Source organism: Pezoporus occidentalis, unplaced genomic scaffold (assembly GCF_034315485.1).
Source record: "Pezoporus occidentalis ecotype Australia unplaced genomic scaffold, CSIRO_AGI_Poc_V1 ctg17, whole genome shotgun sequence".
In the NCBI taxonomy this organism is placed as follows: domain Eukaryota; kingdom Metazoa; phylum Chordata; class Aves; order Psittaciformes; family Psittacidae; genus Pezoporus; species Pezoporus occidentalis.
In genome coordinates, this window is record NW_026913531.1 from 7188030 (window position 1) to 7211256 (window position 23227).

At 35.2% G+C, this 23227-nt stretch overlaps 1 protein-coding gene across 7 annotated transcripts in view; it reads left to right on the plus strand.

Annotated features, from left to right (window-relative positions):
* METTL25 (methyltransferase like 25) overlaps positions 1 to 23227 on the plus strand; it is a 60067-nt gene that overhangs the window by 30565 nt on the left and 6275 nt on the right. For 2 of the 7 annotated variants that reach the window (XM_062613850.1, XM_062613853.1), the window contains exons 6-9: positions 7525 to 7619; positions 10117 to 10146; positions 11225 to 11298; positions 13706 to 13799. In XM_062613850.1, the coding sequence (XP_062469834.1) occupies positions 7525 to 7619; positions 10117 to 10146; positions 11225 to 11298; positions 13706 to 13799 (293 nt within the window). Of the gene's footprint in view, positions 1 to 7524; positions 7620 to 10116; positions 10147 to 11224; positions 11299 to 13705; positions 13800 to 20688; positions 20840 to 23227 lie in introns of those variants that run through there. The other 5 variants (XM_062613854.1, XM_062613855.1, XR_009963878.1 and 2 more) reach the window with 5 other exon arrangements.

A 23227-nucleotide genomic window follows, 5' to 3' on the forward strand; every position in this document is an offset into this window, starting at 1 on the left:
CTGGAGTTGTTTAGTCTGGAGAAGAGAAGGCTCAGCGGGGACCTTATCACTCTCTACAACTACCTGAAAGGAGGATGTAGTACTCTGGGGGTCAGTCTCTTCTCATAGGTAACAGATGATAGGAGAAGAGGAAATTGCCTCAGTCTGTGCCAGGGAGACTTAGATTGGATATTAGGAAAAAAATCTTCACCAAAAGGGTTGACAGGCATTGGAACAGGCTGCCCAGAAAAGGTGGTAGAATCACCATCCCTGGAAGCATTTGAAAGATGTGTAGGTGTGGTGCTTAGGGTCATGGTTTAATGGCAGACTTGGCAGTGCTAATGGCTCATCTTGATTGTAAAGGTCTTTTCCAACCTAAATGATTTTATGATTCTATGATGAAACTGAGATCAAAAAATTGAAGAGAAGAAGGGAAATTAATTTACATTGCCAGTTACAGTTCTCAAATGTGCCCTGCTGCTTCCCTCCCTTTTTTTTTTTTTTTTTTAAATTAGTTTTACACTTCTAGGAATGTTTACTGTCTTCCTTGGAAGAAAGAAGACAGTATTTAGAGAGGAGATCCTCCCAAGGATTTTTAGATCACAGCTTTTTATATGATTTTAAGATGCAGTTTGGGCATTTACTCTTTAAGATACATTGTCTAACAACTTCAAATGCAGAAATAGGAATGGTGGGACAGAGAATAATAAGGAACAAGTGGAAAGGAAATAATTTAGTCCTGTCTATTACAGCTTTTCCTTTTACCTGACCATCAGTATGTCAGGAACTACCCAAGCAAGGATATGTTTCCTGTCGTTGTTATCTCTCAGGTATTGCTCTTTGAATTAAATAGCTGAAGAGAAGATCTTAGTGCCAGCCTTGAGGATTCAGCCATACATGTTTTAGGTGCCATGTCATGTTACCTTTATCTGCTTGTCTTTGATGAGAATCCCAAAGCATTGTTGGCCAAGAAATGTGTGATTAATACAGAGATTTTGCAATGTGCTTGGCAGTCTTTGCACAATTGCCTCACAGTGACAGCTGTGTCTGATCTCCAGTCAGTTGTGCTTTTTCTGTCCAATTGGCACTCATTTTATTTTTGGCTTGAGTATTCTCTAGCTTCCCAGGAGTAGTTCAAAATGGAGCCTTCGCCTTCTACATTTATTTTCATCTTTGTTTTTGAATTTTCATTCATGATCACAGAAAGAAGTCATAGATACTCAGGTATGCTAGATGTGAAGTACAAATATGCGACTGAATTTAACTAATAAGTGTCTGAAGCCCAGGTTTCTCATGCTTTGATACTGAGAAAATGAAAAAGAAAAAAAAAAGCCAATAAAACCTTTGAAAAGCAGCTCCATAAATCAATGGGAATTGCTATCATAAACACCTAAATAATACATTGAAGTAGAAAGGCAAGTTGGGGAATTATAATTCATAACTGTAGTGGAATTTGGAAACTGGAGGTACAGAATGAATCAGCTGAAATAGATGGCAATATTGAATTAATAGCAAATGGATAGAAGATGTGACGTGTACTTCTACATTAACTGATTAGATTGCTACATGCAATATTTTACATTGGCTGATACTGATCACAGTTCATAAATAGATGTAGATGTAGGGTGTTTTTATCCAATGCAGCTTTTAAGTGGTAAAAGACAAAGACGTATTTAAGTATTTAGAACTGACAAGATTATACTGCAGTAACTCAGTGGATGGTATTATTAAGAACTACTCATAATACACCATTTTGAAATATCTTTCAAATTCTTAATATTAACATTTTAATAATATCATTTCAAATTGTTAATACATTTCTGTATTAAAATGTCAGAAACTGATAGATAAATTTCAATACAGAAACTGATTTCAGTCTTCATGGTAATTTTTAAAGGAAATTTAAGATTCTGTCACTAAAAACTACCATTATAGTGGTTTCATACAGCACTAGCTGTGGGTGTACTGTCAGCATAACTGTATTAAATTAGAATAAACTCTCTTTCTGTTGAAGTTATGTTCTCATGCTGATAAAAAATCAAGAGACTGGTGTTTTACAACATTTCAATAATAATTGCACAAATAAAGATAAAATTTAGGACTGAAGTGAGCAATCTTTTTTTTCTAAGGAGAATATGATTTCTTAAATAAAATACAGTGAGTGGGAACTTCAGCCTGTGCACTAAAAGGATATTTCTGCCTTTGCCACATGCTGTTTACAATCTAATGAACTTCATTACTAGAAAATAAATATCTTCTGTTCTCATTATGAATATTCTAGAAAAATCTTAAAAATCTTAAAATAGATAAAGTGCATTTCAAGAAAATCAGAATCCTCTGCTTTATAGTACTTTGCCATTTTCATAACTTATTTGTACTACTGTGCTTTTAAAAAGATAAAAAGTTTCCAAACAGACATTATAATCCATACCACATACCATACCACAAAGAGTGATTTTATGGTGGTTTTGTTGTTTTTTTTTTTTAATAAATTGTCCATTAACCATTGGGATAGGCAGTGTTTTGTGATTGAATTGGGATTGCTTCTGTTTAAAAAATAGTGTTCAGTACATTATCTTAATAAAAATATCTCTTCTAGAAGATGAAGCAGAAAACACAGTAATTTAGTTGTTATATTAGTAACTGCAGTTCAGAATAGTTGGGAATTGCAAGAAATTAAAAAGATGGGAAGTGTAAACGCATACACATTTTTATGAAATGTTACCAAAGAAAGGTAAAAAAGAAACTGAAAGACGACATGATATCCTAGTTAAGCTTATTTCTCTTGTAACAAGAGTTTTGGTCCTGATATTTCATAGAAACTATATAGTGCCATAAAGCTGTGCAAAGTAAATTTTAAATATTAACACGCTAGAAGTTGTAGTTTTTTGCTTAGAGATGAACTATGGAAGGCCAAATATTAAAGATAGTGGAGTCGCTTGTCCTGTTCTCTTGAAATTCCTTGGAAATCTCTGTGTATATACAGAAGGATTAGCTAGTAAAATCATCTGACTTCTACTGCCAGATATTTTTCCTGTAACTACTAAAAAATGAAACAAATAGAAAACATTCACTGTTGTGTAGTTTGGAAAACCAGTGTCCTAGGTACACAAATGGTTTCGTTAGTTAAACAACTCTTTAAAAAAAATGTGTTTGACGTAATGCTGAGCCAGTAAGAGTCTTACTGGATCGATGAATAGGATGGTAACAACTATAAGGCTCACCTAAAGCTTTTCTCTGCATCTAGACAGAATTAAATAATTGAAGTTGTAGTTGAACTCACTATAAATAGATACTTATTGTGATTTATACTTTTTTTACTGCTCATTATAACGTTTTCAGTGTATCAGATGTCCATATGTATTGCCTTTTTTTTTTCTTGCATTTTGAAGTTGAATAGAAAGAAAAAATATCCTTTACAAAGTTCAAAATAGTACAGGTGCTCCAGATAGCATATGACACTAGTATTGCAATATTATAAATATTGCACAAAATGGAAGTTCAGTTCCTCTACAAAACTTAAGAGAAATTTACTGATAGTCTTATAAAAAGTTCCAAATAATTAGAGGACAAGAAATAACATAAGACTTCCAGCACCAAGTTAAGAAATAAGACTTCCTTCTGACAAAATATTAAGATACAGTAGTAGTATTGGGTTCCCAGAAGTGGGAAGGTAATCTGACATACCTTATAGAAAATTTTGTCTTGTTCAGTTGAAGTATGAGACTTTGCTTTTATTTAAATTTAAAATGTTTTACAAATATAAACCTGAGGGTTTGTATTCCTCTTTGCTAGACAGCGCTGGGGGAAAAAAAATCTATGAATATTTTTCTGTTGTGGCTGGCATCTGGATGTATTTGCACTTGTTTCCCAAAGTGTTAATCTCCTCCACAGCATTTCAAGTATGTAATAAAACATAGACAGCTTCTCCATACAGTATATGGTACAAAGAGTGTGAGAAGTCAGCTGCTGAAGGGTTAGTCATGAGACATCTGTGTGATCACAGGAAGAGTGAGTAAATCCATTGAAGGATTGCTTAATGTGAATATTTAAAGGATTTTCCCACCTATGTTTTAAGATCCATAAAGTTCCTTTGTTTTTCAAAAGAGATAAAAAAAATGGTAATGGAAAAAAAGTTGGTGAAAATTTTGAAAAAATTCTATTAAAATCCCTTTCTGGGAGAGATGTTATGCCTACCAGAAAAATGTTCTTTACTATTAAAAAAAGAATGGTAAGGACAGCATTAGTTTGTTTAAATATATTTTATATATATATATATATTTAAACAACTCTTCCATGAAACTGTGACTGTTAGTAAGCTCAGTCTGAGGGCAATAGTAGGGTTTTTTTTCCTTGGTTAATGACTGGAATTGTTCTTTTCTGTAGCATTATACATTTTGGTGTTATCTACACTTTGTTTATCCTGCTGTGTGTAACTGGGTGATTTTGATGAGAATGTTTTCTGACTTCTGCCAGATGTCTCCAATTTATGGGGACAGTGAGCAATAACATCAAAGTATCTGCAAGCTACCTTAATCAGTGTTTTATCTGTGTAGGTTTCCAAAGAACCATACTCTTGACAAAGCTGAACTAGGATACAAGTTTGCATGTTGTTCATGATGCTGCTTTAACTCTAACATGTTTTCTATGTTCTCTTCCTCTGTAAGTGATTTACTGTGAAATTATAGTTTGATTTATAGATTTTCTTCTAGAACATAACTTTTTTTTTTTGTAATTGTTTATTTTGTTGTAATATAAAAAATGGAAAATACACTGTTTTGTTAAACTGAAACCTGATGATGTTTTTTAATGAAAACCTTTGCTCAAAGAAAGGATTTTTTTTCCTTTTTTTTGAAGATAAAAGTGTTTTTCTTAGCTCTGGTGGCAATTCTGTATCATATAATCTGCCTGAGTCTGTAGAGTTGAAAATTTTACTTGTGCCACTGAGATAGATTTCTGAAGAAAGGGGTGCAGAGATTCAGTGGTGTCTGTGAAGGTGACCTACCCTGACCCAAGCACATTGGTCTTGACCAAGCATTGGAATAGGTTGCCTAGAGAGATTTTGAAGTTAGTTTCCTCCCCTGGAGATATTCAAGAACCGTCTGGACATGATCCTGAGTAATGTGCTGTACGTGACCCTGCTTGACCAGGGAGGTTGGAGTACATGACCTCTGGTGGTCCCTTCCAATCTCAGCCATTCTGTGATTCTGTAATACTTGCAACAATTCGTTTTACTAAATGTGAGATTTAGTCTTTTTTAAGAGGTTAGTTTAGAGGGAAGTTATAGCTATTTAACTAATAGATTCTAGGATTATAACCCAGCATAGCTTCAGCTCAGTTCTTCAAATGATTACCAAGATTCCTCAGTTTCTTAACTTTTAATTGAATGAATTCTGTCTTGATTGGTTGCTCTATATTGAATTATAATGTGGTTGCTTCATGCATTGTTGACTGTTTGAGCTCAAGCTGAGCTTGAGCTGTTTGCTGTGAAATCTTCCATAGAATACCCATATTTAAAATGTTGCTTGAATGTTTTGGGAGATCTATACAGATTGGAACAGCTGCTGTCTATTCAGATAGATGCACAATATGGTAATTAGCTAGCTATATAATATTAATTATATCTGAAAATAGTTGCAGGCATTAAAAGAATTTCCTGCAGTTTAAAATGTAGCTGATAAACTTTATAATTTTATAGCAATATATTCACCCTACAATTTTTTATTTTTTTTTTTTTAATCAGCAGTGTACTTAAGAGTGGCCTGGATGTGGAAAACTAAATGGAACTCAAGGCAGTACTGTGTATATGTGGTCAGTTTTAGATATACACAAAAATTTCTGTATTAGAGCATTAGTTTCCTTCTCTTTTTCTCCTGTTTTACAGCTTCAGTAAATTAAATGAAGATGGTGCTTTACCTGATTATCTTTTTCAAAGGTATCATAAATTCTTCAGAATCATGCATGAGTACAGTGCACTAATACTGAGACTGTAGCTCAGTGGGTAGCAACTTTAACTTTCATGAATGATTAGTTTGCCTAGAGGATTAGGGTGTAAATTAAAAGGGTTTACTTGAAAAGATAATGATTTCATCTTTCTAACTCAGTTTGCAAATTTTTTGTTAAATATTTTAATAAATGTATTAGAAAGACTTACTAGTGTGACTCACACAGTAGGAGCCATGGCAGTAATTGTTGTCTTTGCAACAACAACAACAACAAAAAAAAATATATATATATATTTGATAAGTGCTTCTTACAATCCCTGCAGTAGAAATACTGCTTTATTCCAGGTACTCAGTAATGAGACTTGAAGTTAATGAATATTCTATAGCTTGTCATTAGGCACTTATGAAGTAGAATTAAAATCCTATTTTTAAATCATGGTTCTCAAACCAGTATTCATCTGCTAAGAGCCTCTGGTATTTCTCAGTGTGAGGTTGCCTGCAGATTACCTTGTCACTCTAGACATCAGGAAAGACTGGGGACTACCACTAGAAAACAAAAGGATTTCGCTGTGGGGAGGAGGGTCGTATCCTTTATAGCTTCCTATTTCCCTTTTTGTTTGCTTAACTTTCATGAAATGAATTCTACTTACACATATGTTTCTCAGACTGGTAGTAAATTTGAAGAGCCGTATTTCTGCTGTCCTCTTTTTAACCCTGTTACATGATTTATCTTCTAATATGCGCTGGTCATCTTTCTATGCTAAAAAGCCAGGATCCCAGCCGATTTGGGTTTTTTAGTTGGTTTGTTGGGGTTTTTTTAAAGTTGTAATTCTTATTTAGCATTCTAAAAAATCAGCTGACAAATGTGCTAATGAAAATTCAATTGTAGATTTTGTCTACATTAAAAGTGGGTATTATGAACATCTATAAAGTAATCCCTGTACTTTAGTTTTTCCACATTTGCACTAGTGTTAAACATGAAGAATTGTGTTGTTATTCAAAATATAAATGTTACTGAAACACACTGAGCACAGACTGTGATGCAAATGCCTCTCAGTGTTTTGAAGAAACAGCAAGAGCCTTTGCAGCTGCTCTTTTCTGGAAAACAAACAGTCTGCCTCACAACAGAAAGGGCCTTCAGAACTGAAATAAACAAGTACTGAAATAAACAAGTTTCTGTGTGATGTTTGGAAGATGTTTATGATAGCAGAAGAACCCAATCAGAGCAATACCAAAGTCCTGCTACATTAAATGACGGCCAGGCTTACATTTTCTGACTCATGGCATGGCGTAGGGTGCAATGAGTATTTGCAAACTCTTCTCTTGTCCCCTGGAATTTTTTATTTTTTTTTTGGTGGATTTTTGCAAAAGCAAATCGTTCTTGAAAATCTGATGTTTTCAGGAATTCAGCAAGCTAAAAACATCTGGTGCAGGGAAAATACGTTTTCTATAGCATGACCGTGGGTTTTGGTACTGTACTAGAACAGTTAAGTGTTTCTGCTGCCATTAACTACTGTTCATTTTGCTCAACACTTTGTATTCTGTAAGAGAAAAATAGCCCATGAAAGCTGTGCCTTTTGTTTTTTTTTCCATTTTGCAGAATGCTCCAATGAAGTGTGGGGATTTCCCATGTGTCAGTACTTGAAGGACAAAGGCTGGTGCTGTGGTCGCAATGCTAGAATGTCAGCATGCTTGGTATGATTTCTCTTCTTTTCTTTTTCCTACCGAGAGCTTTATCCAGATGTTACAGGATTCATTGTTTTTGGCTTCTAATCCTAAAGCCATGAGTTTAATCCAAGATTCTACAAAATAACATCATTAATGTTGTAAGCATGATGAATTAGTTCTAAAAAAATAGTATTGACCTTCCAGCTTTATATATTTTATACTTGCTGAAGGTATGAAAAAAAAGGAATATTGACAGAAATGTTTTTTAAGAGGGAACAGAAGGGCCAAACCTTTGTTGAAACCTAAACAAGGTAAACCCTCAGGGTAATAGTTCCTGGTCAAGGACTTAGGGGGAGCAAGATAATTGTAGAAGGGTTGCAATCAGTAACTCCCCCAACACCTTCATGATTCATAATATTGAATGTTCTGACTGTATAAAACCCAGACAAACCTGCCTATTCCAAAAACTAGAAGAGCTCTAAAATCCGTGTGGCTTAAGAGACTGGAAACATCTTTTTAATATTGCACCAAGAGACAAAGTGCTTTTAAAGACATAACCTCGTCAAGACAGTATGATAAACTGTTGTCTAATTTGAAAAAACAGATAAGTACTGAACATTTCAACCACTGTTTCAGTTAGAAGCCCACTATTCCTTTCTGCTATTAATTTTTGATTTCTGGTATCAAGGTGAATCACATCAGTTCCTGGCTATCTTTCGCTGCTAGCTCTGTGCCTCTGTTACAGAGAGCAGTGTAGAAAAAAGACAATTTAGGCTAATGCATAAGGTTATGTAAACTTGAACTAACATGATAGTTAAATGCTATCAGGAGAAAGGATAGGAGGACAGTTGTTTAGTATTCATAAGGCTTAAATGTGTTACTCTTGGCAAGGTACAAGAAAAAAAAATGTTCATTTTAGAGATGTTACTGTAAAACCAATCATGAAAAGTACTTTGTAAAAGGGATTTGCATTTTCTCTTTTTGTTGTCAGTGTCATGCAATACCAGTTCTTCCTCAGCTGACACATTAGCCATTTCCTTTCCCATTCCATTTATTTTGGAAAGAAGTTTGGGCTGTTTTTCAACAATGGTAGGAAGATAAATTTTGTAAGAAAATGACCCCCAAGAGACAGTACCGATCGTGACATATATATCTAGATTTCACAGAAATCACAGAAATTTGGCAGTTTAAAACTTTTTTGTTTAAACATTCACAAAAGGCAAAGAGTTCTCCTGTGTCACTAGATACTTTTCCTATTATTTTATTTGTAATTCTCTATGCATTTTTCATTAGGATTTCACTAGGATTTTCCTTGTCTTCTAGGAGGTACAAGGGAAACAGTGCAGTGCAGCTAGGCACCCATCTTCCTAGGGGTAATGGCTAGCTAGGAGAAAATGAGTCTGCTGTGCAATGATCATTATTGCTGATGTTCATTATTACATGTCATTCAAACTGGTTAAAGTCCCAAAGGCCAAAGGTTCTGCATGAGAGTTTCAGTTTCAGACCCCTGCAGTATATATTAGAACCCACATCCATTTTCTAAGCAGCACCAGATATATGCTGGTATGAAAGTTACAGCTTATACAGCAAAAGTTAGACCTGAGAGTCAGCCAAAGCCACGAACAGAGGAACTGCAACTACTTGGACCGTGTTGAAGAACAGTCTGAAATAAAAGATCAATTCTAAAGCTGGAAGAAGAAGTGGGTGATTCAGACACAGACTTATTTACTGTAGTGGAGTTTGGGGACTAAAGGTGGCAATGAGCCGTAAATTGTTACGCAAATTTTGTTTGCCATCTAATATGTTGTAGTGTCAGATAATTTACTGAATTTTCGTCCTCGTTTCTAGTATGATCTTTAATACTCGGTTGAATTTTTTGTAAACACTGTATCTTTTCAAGTGTGGAAAAGTATTCCATGCTTTTAATTATTTGTCATTCTTTGTCACTATGGATCATAAAAATCAAATACTTTCACACCTGCATTAAAATTTATGATATGAAGAATCTAGTGAAAGATAGTTCACAGTATTTTAAACGGCAGTCTCCCTGAAGTTTTCATTTTCTCTACATATGGTAGTTCAGAACTTATATGAATACCAGGAACTAAAAGTATTTAAAGATATTTTACATTGAACTAATATTTACTTTAAAATAGCTGAATATACAAAGTGAATTATTTGTATGTTGGTATGAACAGACTCAAGAAAAATGCATTTCTTTTTAGCAGTTCCACAGAAAGTAATCCTCTGAAATTCTTTTACAATACTAAGAAAAACAAACAAATTTTGCGTGCATCTATTTCCATACAGTTGTCATTGCTTCTCCTATAAATAAACCAAAACAACAGGAGTGAGCTGATTATGAGTCCCTGAAGGTATTAACACGTTAAAGTGTGCAAGCTCATGTTATGTCACGCCATTAATCTTTTAAAATGTCATCTCCTCTGACTTTTACACAATGTGTTTATAAAATGTTCTGATAAAGAATAAACATATCAGTAATTTAATTCCTTTACTCTTAAAGGCTTTGGAGCGAGTTGCAGTTGGCCAAATGGTAAGTAATATTGTTTATTTTAGCCATTCTAAGATAAAATGTGCTTTTCCTCCTTGAACGCTCTTAATCCCTGGCCTTTTATTGAACTTCTGCATTTCTGGAATCTAAAAGACTAGCATATACTACATCGAATCCTGATAGATAGCATGTGTCACTGTGAAATCACATCTCAATTGCTGTGATTGTACTTAGTGAATCTGTTCTTCTGGCAAATAAGAGTTTAGAGAAAAAGCACAGCTTAAAACTTAAGGCATTAAACTACCCTTCCTACCTCCTTTCACTCTTTCAGCTCAGACATAAATTCGCTATAAATGTCCTTCTGATATCCCTGTTTTGGATCACTCTGTCCCAGTGTTTTATCAACTAATGTAAAAATAGAAATTGTTATGACAAAAGCTTGAACCCATTAGAAACATCATCATTCTCTTTTTTATCCTTGTATGTTTTTTCCCAGTGAACACCTTGAATTGTTGTGCAAGTTATCCTTTTGGGGGTGGTGGACACCAACAGTGCAAATATTTAAAAGCCAGGGCTGAGAGACCTCTTCTTTCCATATGTAAGCCCACTGACCCTAGTAAATACACTTTGCTGTGAATTTTTAATTGGGAAGCATTAACTGGTTTTATACAAACAGATCTCTCATACGCAAAGATATTAAGTTTCCAGTGTAATCTCTTTTTTATGAGCATTGTACTTTCTGCATGGTTCAAACTACAGTGTATGGTGATTCATCTAGGGATTACTCCTTTTGTCTTTAAAACAGCTTAGGTAAATTGTTATTTTCATTTTGCATAGTAGAATTTAGATCATGATCAGTACCTTTTCCCTCTGCCAACCTTTGAACTTTTACTTCAGAGTTTCAGGTTTTTTCTTCCATTCATGTTTTTGTTAGAATCTGACCCAAAACATAGTTTTAACTGGATGCAAGAACATGAGTAAATTGTCCTCTTCAACCTTTTATGACTGATTGTAAAGAATACAAGCCAATAAGTAGTCAAGGAAGTCAATACTGTTTTGTTACTCTGATCTTAATTTCAGTGCCAGTTTTAAATCCTTGCTGTGGTAAATTTTTTTTCAGCTGCCTACAGAATCATTGTTTTATCGAGCTGTTCTTCAGGTTATTATAGAAGAAAATTATGGTGTTACTAAAAGGTAAGAAGCTCTAAATTAAGAGAATATGAACCAAAGATCTGATTCTTTTTTTAACTCTATTATATAGAGAAAGTATTTATTAGAAAGCTGAAGGGTGTAAGAACCAGTCTTATAAGACTGTATATACATTGTGTTAGTAAACTGCGGAATAGTTTCATTCATCCTAAATCCATAGCACAGATGTATTGCCCTTCCTTTAGCCATTGCTGAATTAGGTCCTCTTTCGTAATGGACATGTGAATAAAACTTCACCAGAGAACTTGACAGCGAATTCACTAAAAAGTCAACCCAATCCTGGGCTACCCTTTTATGCAGAGGTTTTGGCAAATTTAGTAATTCAGAAGACAAAAAACCATTTCCATTTGTCCTGAGAAAAACTGCTTAAAGCTCAGTGGCCATTGCGGCTGTAAAGGGCTACTTACACTGTCTACCCTGGCTCGTACTGTGCCCTTATAGGATGGGATTTGGAGAGCTGGTGCTGAGGGCCTGTCATCTGAACTATATACTCTTTTTCTGGAATTGTAGTTGGATTAGATTTTATCTAATTCTGTGGAATGTATATCCATTAGCACTTGGAGGACATTCAGAAGCACACCTTCCAGTTTAATTTAAATTGAAAATAACCCATTCTGGGGGCTCTGATCCTATCCCACAGTATGAATAAGGCATTAGAGGTGGGGAAAACCATAAAATTCATTTCAGAATTATATTCCTGATCTGAAATAAGTGCTAATGCAGATACCCCCCAAATCTTTTGCTAAATGTAGAGCCAGACAGCTTACCTTTCAGAAGGTCAAGCTCCTGAAAGAAGAAATGCTTTTTAATTTTAAAATTATGTAAAATATCATACATAAGATCATGGCTACTAAACTGCAAGGAAAAGAAGTGTGAGGTAGATCATAATATGTTTCTTTTGTTAAACGAAGTAACTTGGCAGAAGTAAATAAAATTACACTTTTAAAATAAAAGCAGTGACTACCTTGGAAAGACTCTCCCGGCTTTATTACTGGGCATAATGTTATATGGTGTAGAATATCCCTATGGTCCATTCACATCAGCTGTCCCAGCCATGTCCCCCAACATTTCTTATGCACCCCCAGCCTACTTCCTGGGGGGCAGAGGGAAAATCAGAAAAGTCTTTGATGCTGTGCAATCACTGTTTGTCAGTAGCTGAAATATTGGTGTGTTACCAGTGCTATTTTAGTCACAAATCCAAAGCACAGCACTATATGGGCTGTTGTGAAGTTAGGTCCATCCCAGACAGACCCAGTCAGTTTCTTTCTACCTAATCACAGTAGCTTGTGATTAGGAAGCATAAGCATATTCATAAACATGAACATAATGCATAAACAACATAATCATTAATTCATTTTCAGACTGCATCAGCCCAAATGTTTAGGTGCATCTGAATATTAAATATGACCACAGAAATGATTCTCAATGAGTGAGAGTCATTGCCAGCTAAACAGCATTAGAAATGCCACTGAATGAAGTCTTTCTGTTGTCCTCTTTAAATAAGGAGAAAGGCAGTTTACTAAGAATAGAGGATGAAAAGTTTTGAACTAAGATTTTTCTACACGGTTTTTCACTGGGGGGAGGGCAGTGTATTTATTCCTAAGTAACTGGGTAGCTGAAAATTCTATAGCTGAAAATTTAACTCTTGCACTGCACAGCTGGAAGAGGAATTACATTAGGACACAGTCAAGAAAGAGAATTCAGACTAACAGAAACTTTGTGCGTTGTTTCTCCAAAATATTTTAAACACAAAGAACAAATGTAAGTGTCCTGTTAGGATAAGGTCTTCCTTATTCATTTATTTATTAGTTTTCATGCATTTTTTTTAATATGCTTTCTGAAACAACTCTTATTTTTGGCTTCTTTCAAAAGCAGACATTGAGTTGTAAACAGGAGAAAATTTTGGCATCATTTACTGAAATAATTGCAAGGGTAAGAACACAAGGTAACAAGCAGAAGTGAATTTTTTCTCCAATTTGGCATTTGATCTTTCCAGTGGTTAACAGTAAATAAATGTCAGCATCACTAAAGTAAATTATAAAAGTATTATAGTAGTATAAAAGGAAATATATGTCAGCAAAAATAAGAATTTTATAGTTCATGTAGGGAAATAAAAATATGAGGTGAGAAATTAAACGCAACTTTCAACTAGCTAATGATAACCATACTATAGCTATAGTACAATTGCACAGTTGCTGTATCTAGAAACTTCTTCAAGTACTAGATGGCTTGTTTTCCTTTAAGTAGTAGAGTTAAAAGAAAAATTGTTACTAACTTGGCAGTAGTAGCCATCCATCTGACTTCTTTCTCCTCAATTAAAAATTAAGTTAAAAATGTGTCTGTTTCTGTTATTGAATGTGTAAAAGCCTGCATCTCAATGCTGTTTTTGCAGTGATCGACATGTTGGAAAAACTTTCTCTAAATCATCTTCCTTCGTAGATTATGTCAGAAAGTCTCTGAAAAAGCTGAAGCTTGATGATTCAAAGGTGAGTCACTAAATAGAGACTGCATAAAATTCTTATATTCATGTAAGTCAGCACCACAATGCAGTGTTTAAGCCACTGAGTTGATTTAGTTTATATATTACTGTATAAATATATATTAATAGTAATATAGCCAATCCATACTTACATATTAAAAAGAAATGTATCAAAGTTGGGTATTTTTAATGTTGGGTTTGTTGTTTTTTTTAATAGACTTCCATGTATAAATTTCTTTAAAGATTTTGTTTTCAAATTGATAGATTCTAATGTCTTTATATACAACCAATCCTTTTTTATACATGGTGCTCATGATCGGAATTTTTTTAAGCCTTTCTGATATTTCTGAAGTTAGTCCTACAAATCTCCTTCGAGGCAAAAAAAAAAAATCAATACATGCTCTATTTTATACATGCTGTCATTTAGAGGTAAGTATACTTTTCAGATGCCAAGTGAAGGAGACACGAAGAGCTTCTTGCTTGCGCCATTACTATACATCCTGATAAAAGTAATTCTTATACTCTTTTAAATCCAGTTGAAATACTGTTCTATACAAACACGTTGCTTTTTTGTCTGTACTTAAGTTTAAACTGCATGTGATCCAAAAAAAGATGAATAATGAATCACATAGTAAACACTTTGACCCCTTCTTATTTGCATTTTTTTTCTGCAGCAATATTATCTTGAACCCCTTGGACACTTTGAAACTGGAAAATGTAACATTATAGCAAGATAGGCAATTCCATCCAAGCAGTATGTTTCTCTTACAATTTAGTTCCCAAAGTATTTCCAATTTACTTTACCCTTTAGACAGTCTCCTTAAATAGATCTCTTTTGAAGATCTTTGAAGACCAAATACTATTTTTTCTTTAAATGAATAGATGTTAAGGATAAATACTAAGATTTTTAAAAACTTTCCTAGATAAAGAAGTACAAATATGAGATTTAAACTTATAAAATATTTTGGATTTTTTTTTATGTTCGTCTGTGTTTTATCTTAGTACTACAACTGCTAAATTGGTCAACAGATGGCAACATCACATCAGGCATGGAATATGACTGTGTGAAGATTACAACATTGTGACAACAAGTTGTGCAATAGAGACACTAGAGAGTATTAGACAGATTAACAAATTTAGTACAAATCAAAGAAAAAGTACTAGTGGCAAGTATGTAAATTATTTAAGGTAAATGTTGTTGTCATCTTTGGTAAAGCAATGCTTAAAATCTGTAGTCAAAATGCCAGATCACTTAAAATTTTCCAGGCACATCAAACCGTGAACTAGGGGGAAAATGCAAACCCAAATAAGCAAGTAAATGCAAATGACATTGGAATCATGTTTACAACGTTTAGAAAAATACTTATGCCTGATGTTTACTGGCTTTTAAAAAGATTATATTTAATTCTACTTGCAAATTGAGTTACCTCTTTGCTTTTCTGTATAAGCAGGACTAACATCATGCATTTACTGCAGCTGACAGTAAAATGGTGTCTTCCTCAGTATGCATACGATCACCCAAAAGCAATAGTCGGCTGTTTGTGCAATAATCAGTTTACTCAATCACTGATTAAACTCTGCTGGTAGAAAGTTATAAATTCTTTTCTTTAAAGCCAGTAAGCATAGAAACTTTGCGTCAGTATGTCTGATTTTAGACATGCTGCCTTTTGCTAGAAAGGGTCTGGACAAATGCAAAGTGCCCTTAGAGAAAGATGTCTGTCAACACTACTTCAAGCTGCACATGTTTGTGTGCTTGCTAAAGACCTGATTCAAGTAAATCCTCATTTTTACTTATATTTCTTCTCATTTTTCTGTACAGCTGGCTGCATACTGAAGACTGAATTTTATGCTAATATAAACAATATTATTTTTTATTTCCCATCTATGCTGAAATCTGCAGCAGCACAAAACCAGTGCTATTTTGATACTACTGAGAGGAAAGTTGTTACTGCTCCCTCAACAGTGGTTCTGACACTGCAGTTTTCATTTTCCAGCACTATATCTACACAATATTGGAGAATGCATTAAATTCCTCTCTTCAGAAAAAAAATACTTACATGGCTAAAAATGTGATGAAGCCTAAACATTTGCTCTCATAAACAACAAAAATTAAAGAGGAATTTACGCAGAATTTGTTTTCTAGCTCTGTTGTTAAAAATTAACAAAAAAAAACAGCTGTACTGCATAGACCAAATGTCTACTTTGTCTCCAGCAATGGCCAAAAAAAGATGCCTTGGGAAGCATATAAGGCAAGAGTAAGTGTATATGAAGGATACTTTGTGTTACACTGTGTAGCACAACCAGAGAACAATGAGGAAATATTATTTGCATTTGAGTCTGTGTTTTACATGTTGAAAAAGCATTTTCTAAAAACCAGAAGTCAGAAAACTGTGTCTCAGGTCTTTTACTATGCTTGTCAGAAAATTGAAGTGAGTTTAATCTCTACACAATAATAAATGTACTGGGAAGTAGAGGGGCAACGGCACTAGGTTTCTAGGAGTCACTGCCAGGGTTTGGTAGCTTGGCATGTATTGTAAAGTCATCGACGTTTTTGATCACTGTGGCTGGACTTTTGGGACATAAACATCCTTCCAGACTCATGGTTCATGAACATCACAGCTGTCTCCTTTTTATACCCTAGTGCCTCTGTAGCTCTGGTGCAATCATTTTCCAGTAATGATGTGTTCTTTAATCCTGCTGATTCTTCATATGAACAATCTTCTCTGCCTCTCTCACTTGTGAAATAGATGTGAAGATCTTTCTTTGCTTATTTGAAGTAAGACCCAGACCCTTTATGAAAAGATTAGCAATTGCAAGTGAGTTAGAATAGTACAATAGTTTTTCTACAAAAAAAAAAAACCTAGCATTTATCAGTCACCTAGAGCCATTCATTATTGCAACTTACTGTTCAGGGACTGACGTTTCTCATTACTTTAGCCAAAATAATCTCCTCTATTGTGTTTGTTTTCAGTGTGGAAGAGTCTGTCAAGTCCAGATGAAACACTGAGATACAAACGAACTATTTTTTCTGCCTTTTGGTACAGGACCATCCCTTTCACATTTCTCTCCACCTCAGTAGTAAAGCTGAGACATACACCATGACTACTGAATGTCTGACAAAATACTCCCGGTTTGTGAGGGCAGAGGGAGGTCTTTTAGTGTGAGTGTGATGCTTCACAGGTGTAGTTATATTGCTTCTAGCTTCAGAACAAATGGAATTGCTTTGTGGGCCATGAATTCCTGAACAGGGCTTCAGTAACTGGTCTGGATACATGCCGAGACAGTATTTTATTCCTGGTTGTTTATTTTGTCATAGTTCATTCTGTTCCTATACACTCCATGTTGTATGGGAAGAATGTTCAGTGTCACACTGATATGGGAGAAATTCTATAAGTAAAATTTCCCTTTCATTTAATGTTTCACCTAATTTAACATGAATGTGGGACTTTCACATCCCTTCTCCTTCTCCTAAGGGAGCTGGCCACTCCTACACTTGTGTTGATTCTTTCAATCAGCAAGAGCAGTTGCTCCTTCCTCTTCAGCAGAACATGTTTCAGCTCTTTGGCTTAAGTGCTACAAATGGCATTGCCACAGCAAAAAGTCCTTGTATAAGTATTTATGTATTTCTAGAGCATTTGAAGGGGAAAATAAAACAAAACAAAACAACAACAACAACAAAAAAAACTTTCTTAAATTTCTTGTACTTGGGTATATTAGCAAAAGATCTTTTACAGGGCCAGTTTTTAAGGTGATTAAAGGGAGAAGCTGCTTACAAGGCTAAGGCATGGCTGTATGTCTGGGAGCCTTAGTGATCTAGGATCCATTTCTGCTAGTAAGTGAGCCTCAGCGGGTGGAGCTGTTTAACAAAGAGAAGCTGGCCAGGATTCATGCAAAGTGCAATCTGGGAGTAAGGAGAGAATTCTATTTAATGCCGTGTCTGATTGCAGGAAGATAAACAGGGCTGGGAACACACCTGACACATCCACAAAGAAAAGTTATTAGGCACTTTGGTTCCATCTCCTGCTATATTCATACTATAGTTACTGCTGTGGGATAATAGCATATAAGATGGTTGCTTTGTCTTGGTCAAAATACTTCACAAATCACTTAACCCTTTGAGATGTAGACATATGCTAAAGACATACAATAGTAATTTCAGAGGTAGGGTCACCTTAGCTTTCACACACAAAAAAACGTTTATGTGCCTGTCAGCAAGTTGTTTTTTTCCGATTTACTTGGTTTTGCTCAACCAAGCTTCCAAGTCTGCTGTGACTGGTGTATTTCAGTTTTGAACAGTCTGGTGTCTGCACATAACTTGAAGTTGCTGGGGCTTTTCCCCAGGAAAAAGTCAATGATTTGGCATGTGCCCCGTCTAACAACCTGAGATGAGATCTGCAACAAGAAACAGATGCTCAGTTTCCACCATCCCTGTTTGCTCTACTCTGACCAGACTTCTTACAAATATGCTGCCCACGTGTTTTTTCCTGAGCTGTGCTTCAGGTAGAGCATCCCAAAAAGGCACAGCTGTCAGGTCTCAACTGGCTGTTTGGTGAAGGGCACTTTCCGTGAGACATTCTACCCATCACAGTAGTATTTACATTAATAGCATTAATAGCATAGAGAAACTCACATCCTGTGAAAAGCTCATTTATTGTCTTAAGTAATTTAAACAACTTTGATATTAGATACCTTATGCCTATCAATGTTAGACTCAAAATATTTCAAATCCTTGATGTAGCTATGTAGCTAAATTTTTATGTCATATAGTCCTGTGTATTCTGCAAAGAATTTAGAATTATATTTAATTGAATAAGCTTGTCAGTGCTTTCTTTCTCTACAATAACCAAAACTTCTAAGTTTGTTTAAATAAAAATTAATTTTATATAATTTTGTCTGATTTTTACAAGAATCTCTGAAAATATTGCTTATCATTAGTTTATAAAGTGATCCTTTTCCTATATTAGTTACACTTGCATTTTAAGGTAATTAATCATCCAAATATATCTAATATGCATTGGGCTTACTAGTTCAGCTATACTAAAACTCCTGAATTATTTCCTCTTGCTACATTGACTTCGTGATTTTGCAAACTCCAGGCTGTTTAGTTTTGAGTGATAAAACTGGTAAATAATACTGAAATCAGAACTTGTGTGAAAATGTAGTTTCTTTTTCACTAATTGTTTATTTTTTAACAGATTTTTTTTTTCCCTTAAGTCTTGGGAAGCTTTTTATGTATTTAGTGTAAATAGTTGTTATATGTTTCATTGATGGGCCAAGGCCCATGGTATCAGGTTCAACACATCTCAGTGCCAGGTCCTGCACTTGGGTCACAACAACCCCATGCAGTGCTACAGGCTTGGGGAAGAGTGGCTGGAAAGCTGCTTGGTGGAAAAGGACCTGGGGGTGTTGTTCAACAACCAGCTGAAGATGAGCCAGCTTGTGCCCAGGTGACCAAGAAGGCCAAGAGCATCCTGGCTTGTATCAGAAATAGTATGGCCACCGAGACAGGGGAAGTGCCTGTCCCTTTGTACTCATCACTGGTGTGGTCACACCTCAAATCCTATGTTCAGTTCTGGGCCCCTCACTGTAAGAAAGACATTGAGGCGCTGGAGCAGGTCCAGAGAAGGGCAACAAAGCTGGTGAAGGGTCTGGAGCACAGGTCTTATGAGGAATGGCTGAGGGAATTGGGGTTGTTTAGTCTGGAGAAAAAGGCTCAGGGGGCACCTTATCGCACTCTACAACTGCCTGAAAGGAGGTTTCAGTGAGGTGGGGTTTGGTCTCTGCTCCCAAGTGACAAGTGACAGGACAAGAGGAAACAGCCTCAAGTTGCACAAGGGGAGATTTAGATTTGATAGGGGAAATATTTCTTAACCAGAAGGGTTGTTAAGCACTGGAACAGGCTGCTCAGGGAAGTGGTGGAATTGCCATCCATGGAGGTATTTAAAAAACATGCAGATGTGGCACTTCAACACATGGTTTAGTGGTGGACTTGGTAGTGTTAGGTTAATGGTTGGTCTGGATGATCTTAAAGGTCTTTTGCAAGCTAAACAGTTCTATGATTCTGTGAGACTATATAGCAGTAGTGTTTTTTTAAAACAGTGATACTTTTTAAGAAAATACAAGAGCATTGATATGTGACTTTTTGCTTTTATTTTGATGATCCAAAGGCCTACAAATAGCAGTAGCATACATGTAAAGCCTGAAAACTAAGTAGCTGAGCGGAGTGATCTCAATGCTGTAACTGTCAGGTGAAAAATAGTCACAGGTCCAAATTTTTTATGACAAAATAAATTATTCTGTTGATTTTTTTTCTTATAAACAAGGATCTGTTAATTTTAAAAATAACTGTGTTTACACTTGAAGCATATTAAAGATTTCAGTGATTTATCACTGGTTTAGAACTGCAGTTTTAGTGCATGTTTCCTTTTTATAATTGCTCAGATGGCAGAGTGAACATGTATTAAAAAGATGTCATCTCTTATTTTAAGATTGGGCAGTTATTCATGTTAGCTAAATCTATATTGAAGATATTGGGCTTATTATATTTAATGTATTCAGCAGACAATTTATGCTGTGCTTGCTTTCATTTATTTATACGATATTAGTGCTCTTTTTAAAATCAATAGAAAAATAGTTCAAGTTTGCTTTGCTCAGATTGCTATAATGTTAGGTGGAAACACTAGCTAAAGCACTGCAAAGCCAAGAATTTGAAGAGAGTACTTCCAAAGACTACTGCTAGGAGACTCAGATGTCCTGATTCCGTAAATGCTTTGTGAAAATGCATAAGTGGTAAATTATTGCAGATAATTTCACAGTCAGTGGCTGGGAAAATATTTGGAAACACCTCCTGAGTTTCTTGGAATCTATCCCTAAGATCATTTTTTCCCCCTTTTCAGACCAAACCAGAAGCCATCTGACAAGCCTTTTCAAACTTTGTAGTCTGTCTGAGGGCCATGCAATTAGAAGGCCTGTCCCCCATGCTGGCTCTCAGTCCTACCTGTGTCATGACCTGTCCTGGCTTTAGTCCCTTATCATGTTCTACTCATGTAATGGTGAGTAGGCTTTAAGGCTATTCCTTTCTCTTTCCACATACATGCTTCTCATATGATACCATTTTCAATTTATCACATATATCTCCTAGTCTGGTCCTATGCCAGCTGTGCTTCAGATGTTCAAATGTTGTTCTGATTCATTGAACACAACTATGTCAAACTATGTTGAACAGAATGTTCTGCATGTTTTTTCATAATTTTAACCCACACAATTAAGAAACACTGCTCTGTACACATCATTGGCAAGCAGTGTTGTAATTAAGTGAGCAGGTGAGCCTTCTGTCCTTATGTGGCTTGTCAGGATAAGTTGCATTACAGTATTTCAAAAGCTGCACTTTTTTAAAATGAGGTGTTTGGGCAGTTCCATTCTTCCTAGAAAATATTTAATAAGGCTTCCATGGCCATGGGAGAACATTCTAAACTAACAGACTGATCTTTACTTCATTCCTTACAGGCATTTTTAAGTTTTTTTGCAGGCAAAATAATTTTTCGTATGGATTTCTGCTTTACTGACCTTGCAAGATTTTGACCAAAGGAGTTTGGTATTAGCTAAACCTATCCCAAAGGATTAGTTGATTGAAGAATTTCTAAGCTTACATTTCAGCACTGATATGAACTCTTTAACCAAATGGGTTTATTTTACTCCCTAAATTCAAATTGCTTAATATGTTGTTCATTTCTCATCTGAAAATTGAGTCTTAACTAGAGAACTACTACTGGCAAATTCGTAATTTAAGTTTTAGTGCAATGTACTATTTGGGATACCAATAAGCTTAACCAGTTTTGTTGTCAAATAGAATCCTTGGAAGAATGCTTAGCGCCTCCACAACGTTTTCTGAGAAATTGGTGGGTTTTGTGATGGTCTTTTTTTTCTTTAATTTTTGTCAGCTACGTTGCATTGAAAGAAGCTGCTTTCTTAGAAGTGAAATATTATTAAAGTAGGCAACACTGTTGCTACTGTGAAAAGAGTGTGACTTTGGAACTGTCAGTAATGGAATTGTATAATGCATTAAGACATGAACTAACCTGATTATATACAACTATACAGGAACTAAAAAGGAGAATTTTTGAAGAAACTGGAAAAGAGAGGACTTTCAATCTAACAGTTCTTACAATCTTAATGTCTGCCCCTCACCAAATTCAGTGTTGGTATCTTTAAATGACAGTGAATACCTCAAACTGGCTGATCTTTGCTAAGATTATTTCTAATTTTGATGGTTTTTATTGTGTACAGCCATAGGACAAACATGGAGCCAAAGCCAAAACAATACTCTCCACTTTCCCATGCATTCTAACATGGAGTTAACTGAGTCTAAACAGTCAAAAAATGAAGGCTCTAAATGAATTTACACACTCAATTCATTTTACAGTTGTTGAAGATTTGACTTTCTCTACTGTTTTCTTGGACAGAAGGAACTTAAGCTGACAGATTTCGTGGTTTGTTACTTTGCTTAATACTGAATGAAAGCTCAAGTAACACTTGTATTCAGCTTATAAAGTGTCTGTGCTTAATGCTGTTTTCAAATATAATTGTTTTTTGAACAGACAAAATACTATCCCAGTTGTGGCAGCATAACATAATCTGACAGAGAATCTTAAGAGACGTGACTTTTATTTCAATTAGATATAAATAATATAGGTTGAATTCATTTGAAATGCATTTCAAACATAGTTTTAAATAAAATTAAGTTTCTCAGTAATTTCATTATCTGTTTTACATTATTTTACACTATATTACATTAATTATGCTATTTTTAACTAACTTTGTCATGGGAAAATTGTAAAAAGTTGCTGTATGGTATTGCTTTCCTAATGTTTCAAGCTGATTTTAGACACTGCTTTGCTAAAAGGGTTGTCTGACTGCTTTCTTATACTCTTGCTAGTGTTCATGATAATGCTGGTGCAAGAAGAGAAAGGAAATGGAAATGTGGAGTCAATGCAGGGGAAAGCAGTTTGTTTAAACAGGCTGGAACAGCATCCTTATTAGGCTGTCTTCCCTTTGTAGGGCATGTGCAGTGTCAGACAGTAAACCAGACTTTCATTCAGTCAAAATACTCTTAGTCTAGGGAGATGCATGACTCTGAAAGAATACTCTCTGGGAAAACATTAAGTGTGGTATCACTATTTGTCACGCACCTTCTGCATGAATATTTTCTTTTTAGCCCATGCTCAGTCATGGGCTCAATGTTTGTGGGATTGCAGTCTAACTAGGGTGTGCTCAGGCATGTAGCATCTACCATGCTCCCAGGGCTCTGTTGACAGTCTCCTAGTGGTCATAAAAGATGAGTCTGGCCCATAGTATACTTTTAGTGCCACCACCAGGATATGGTATAGTTATAACTAGGTCAGTGGAGACCTTGCTGCTCCCTAGTACTTTTGCATG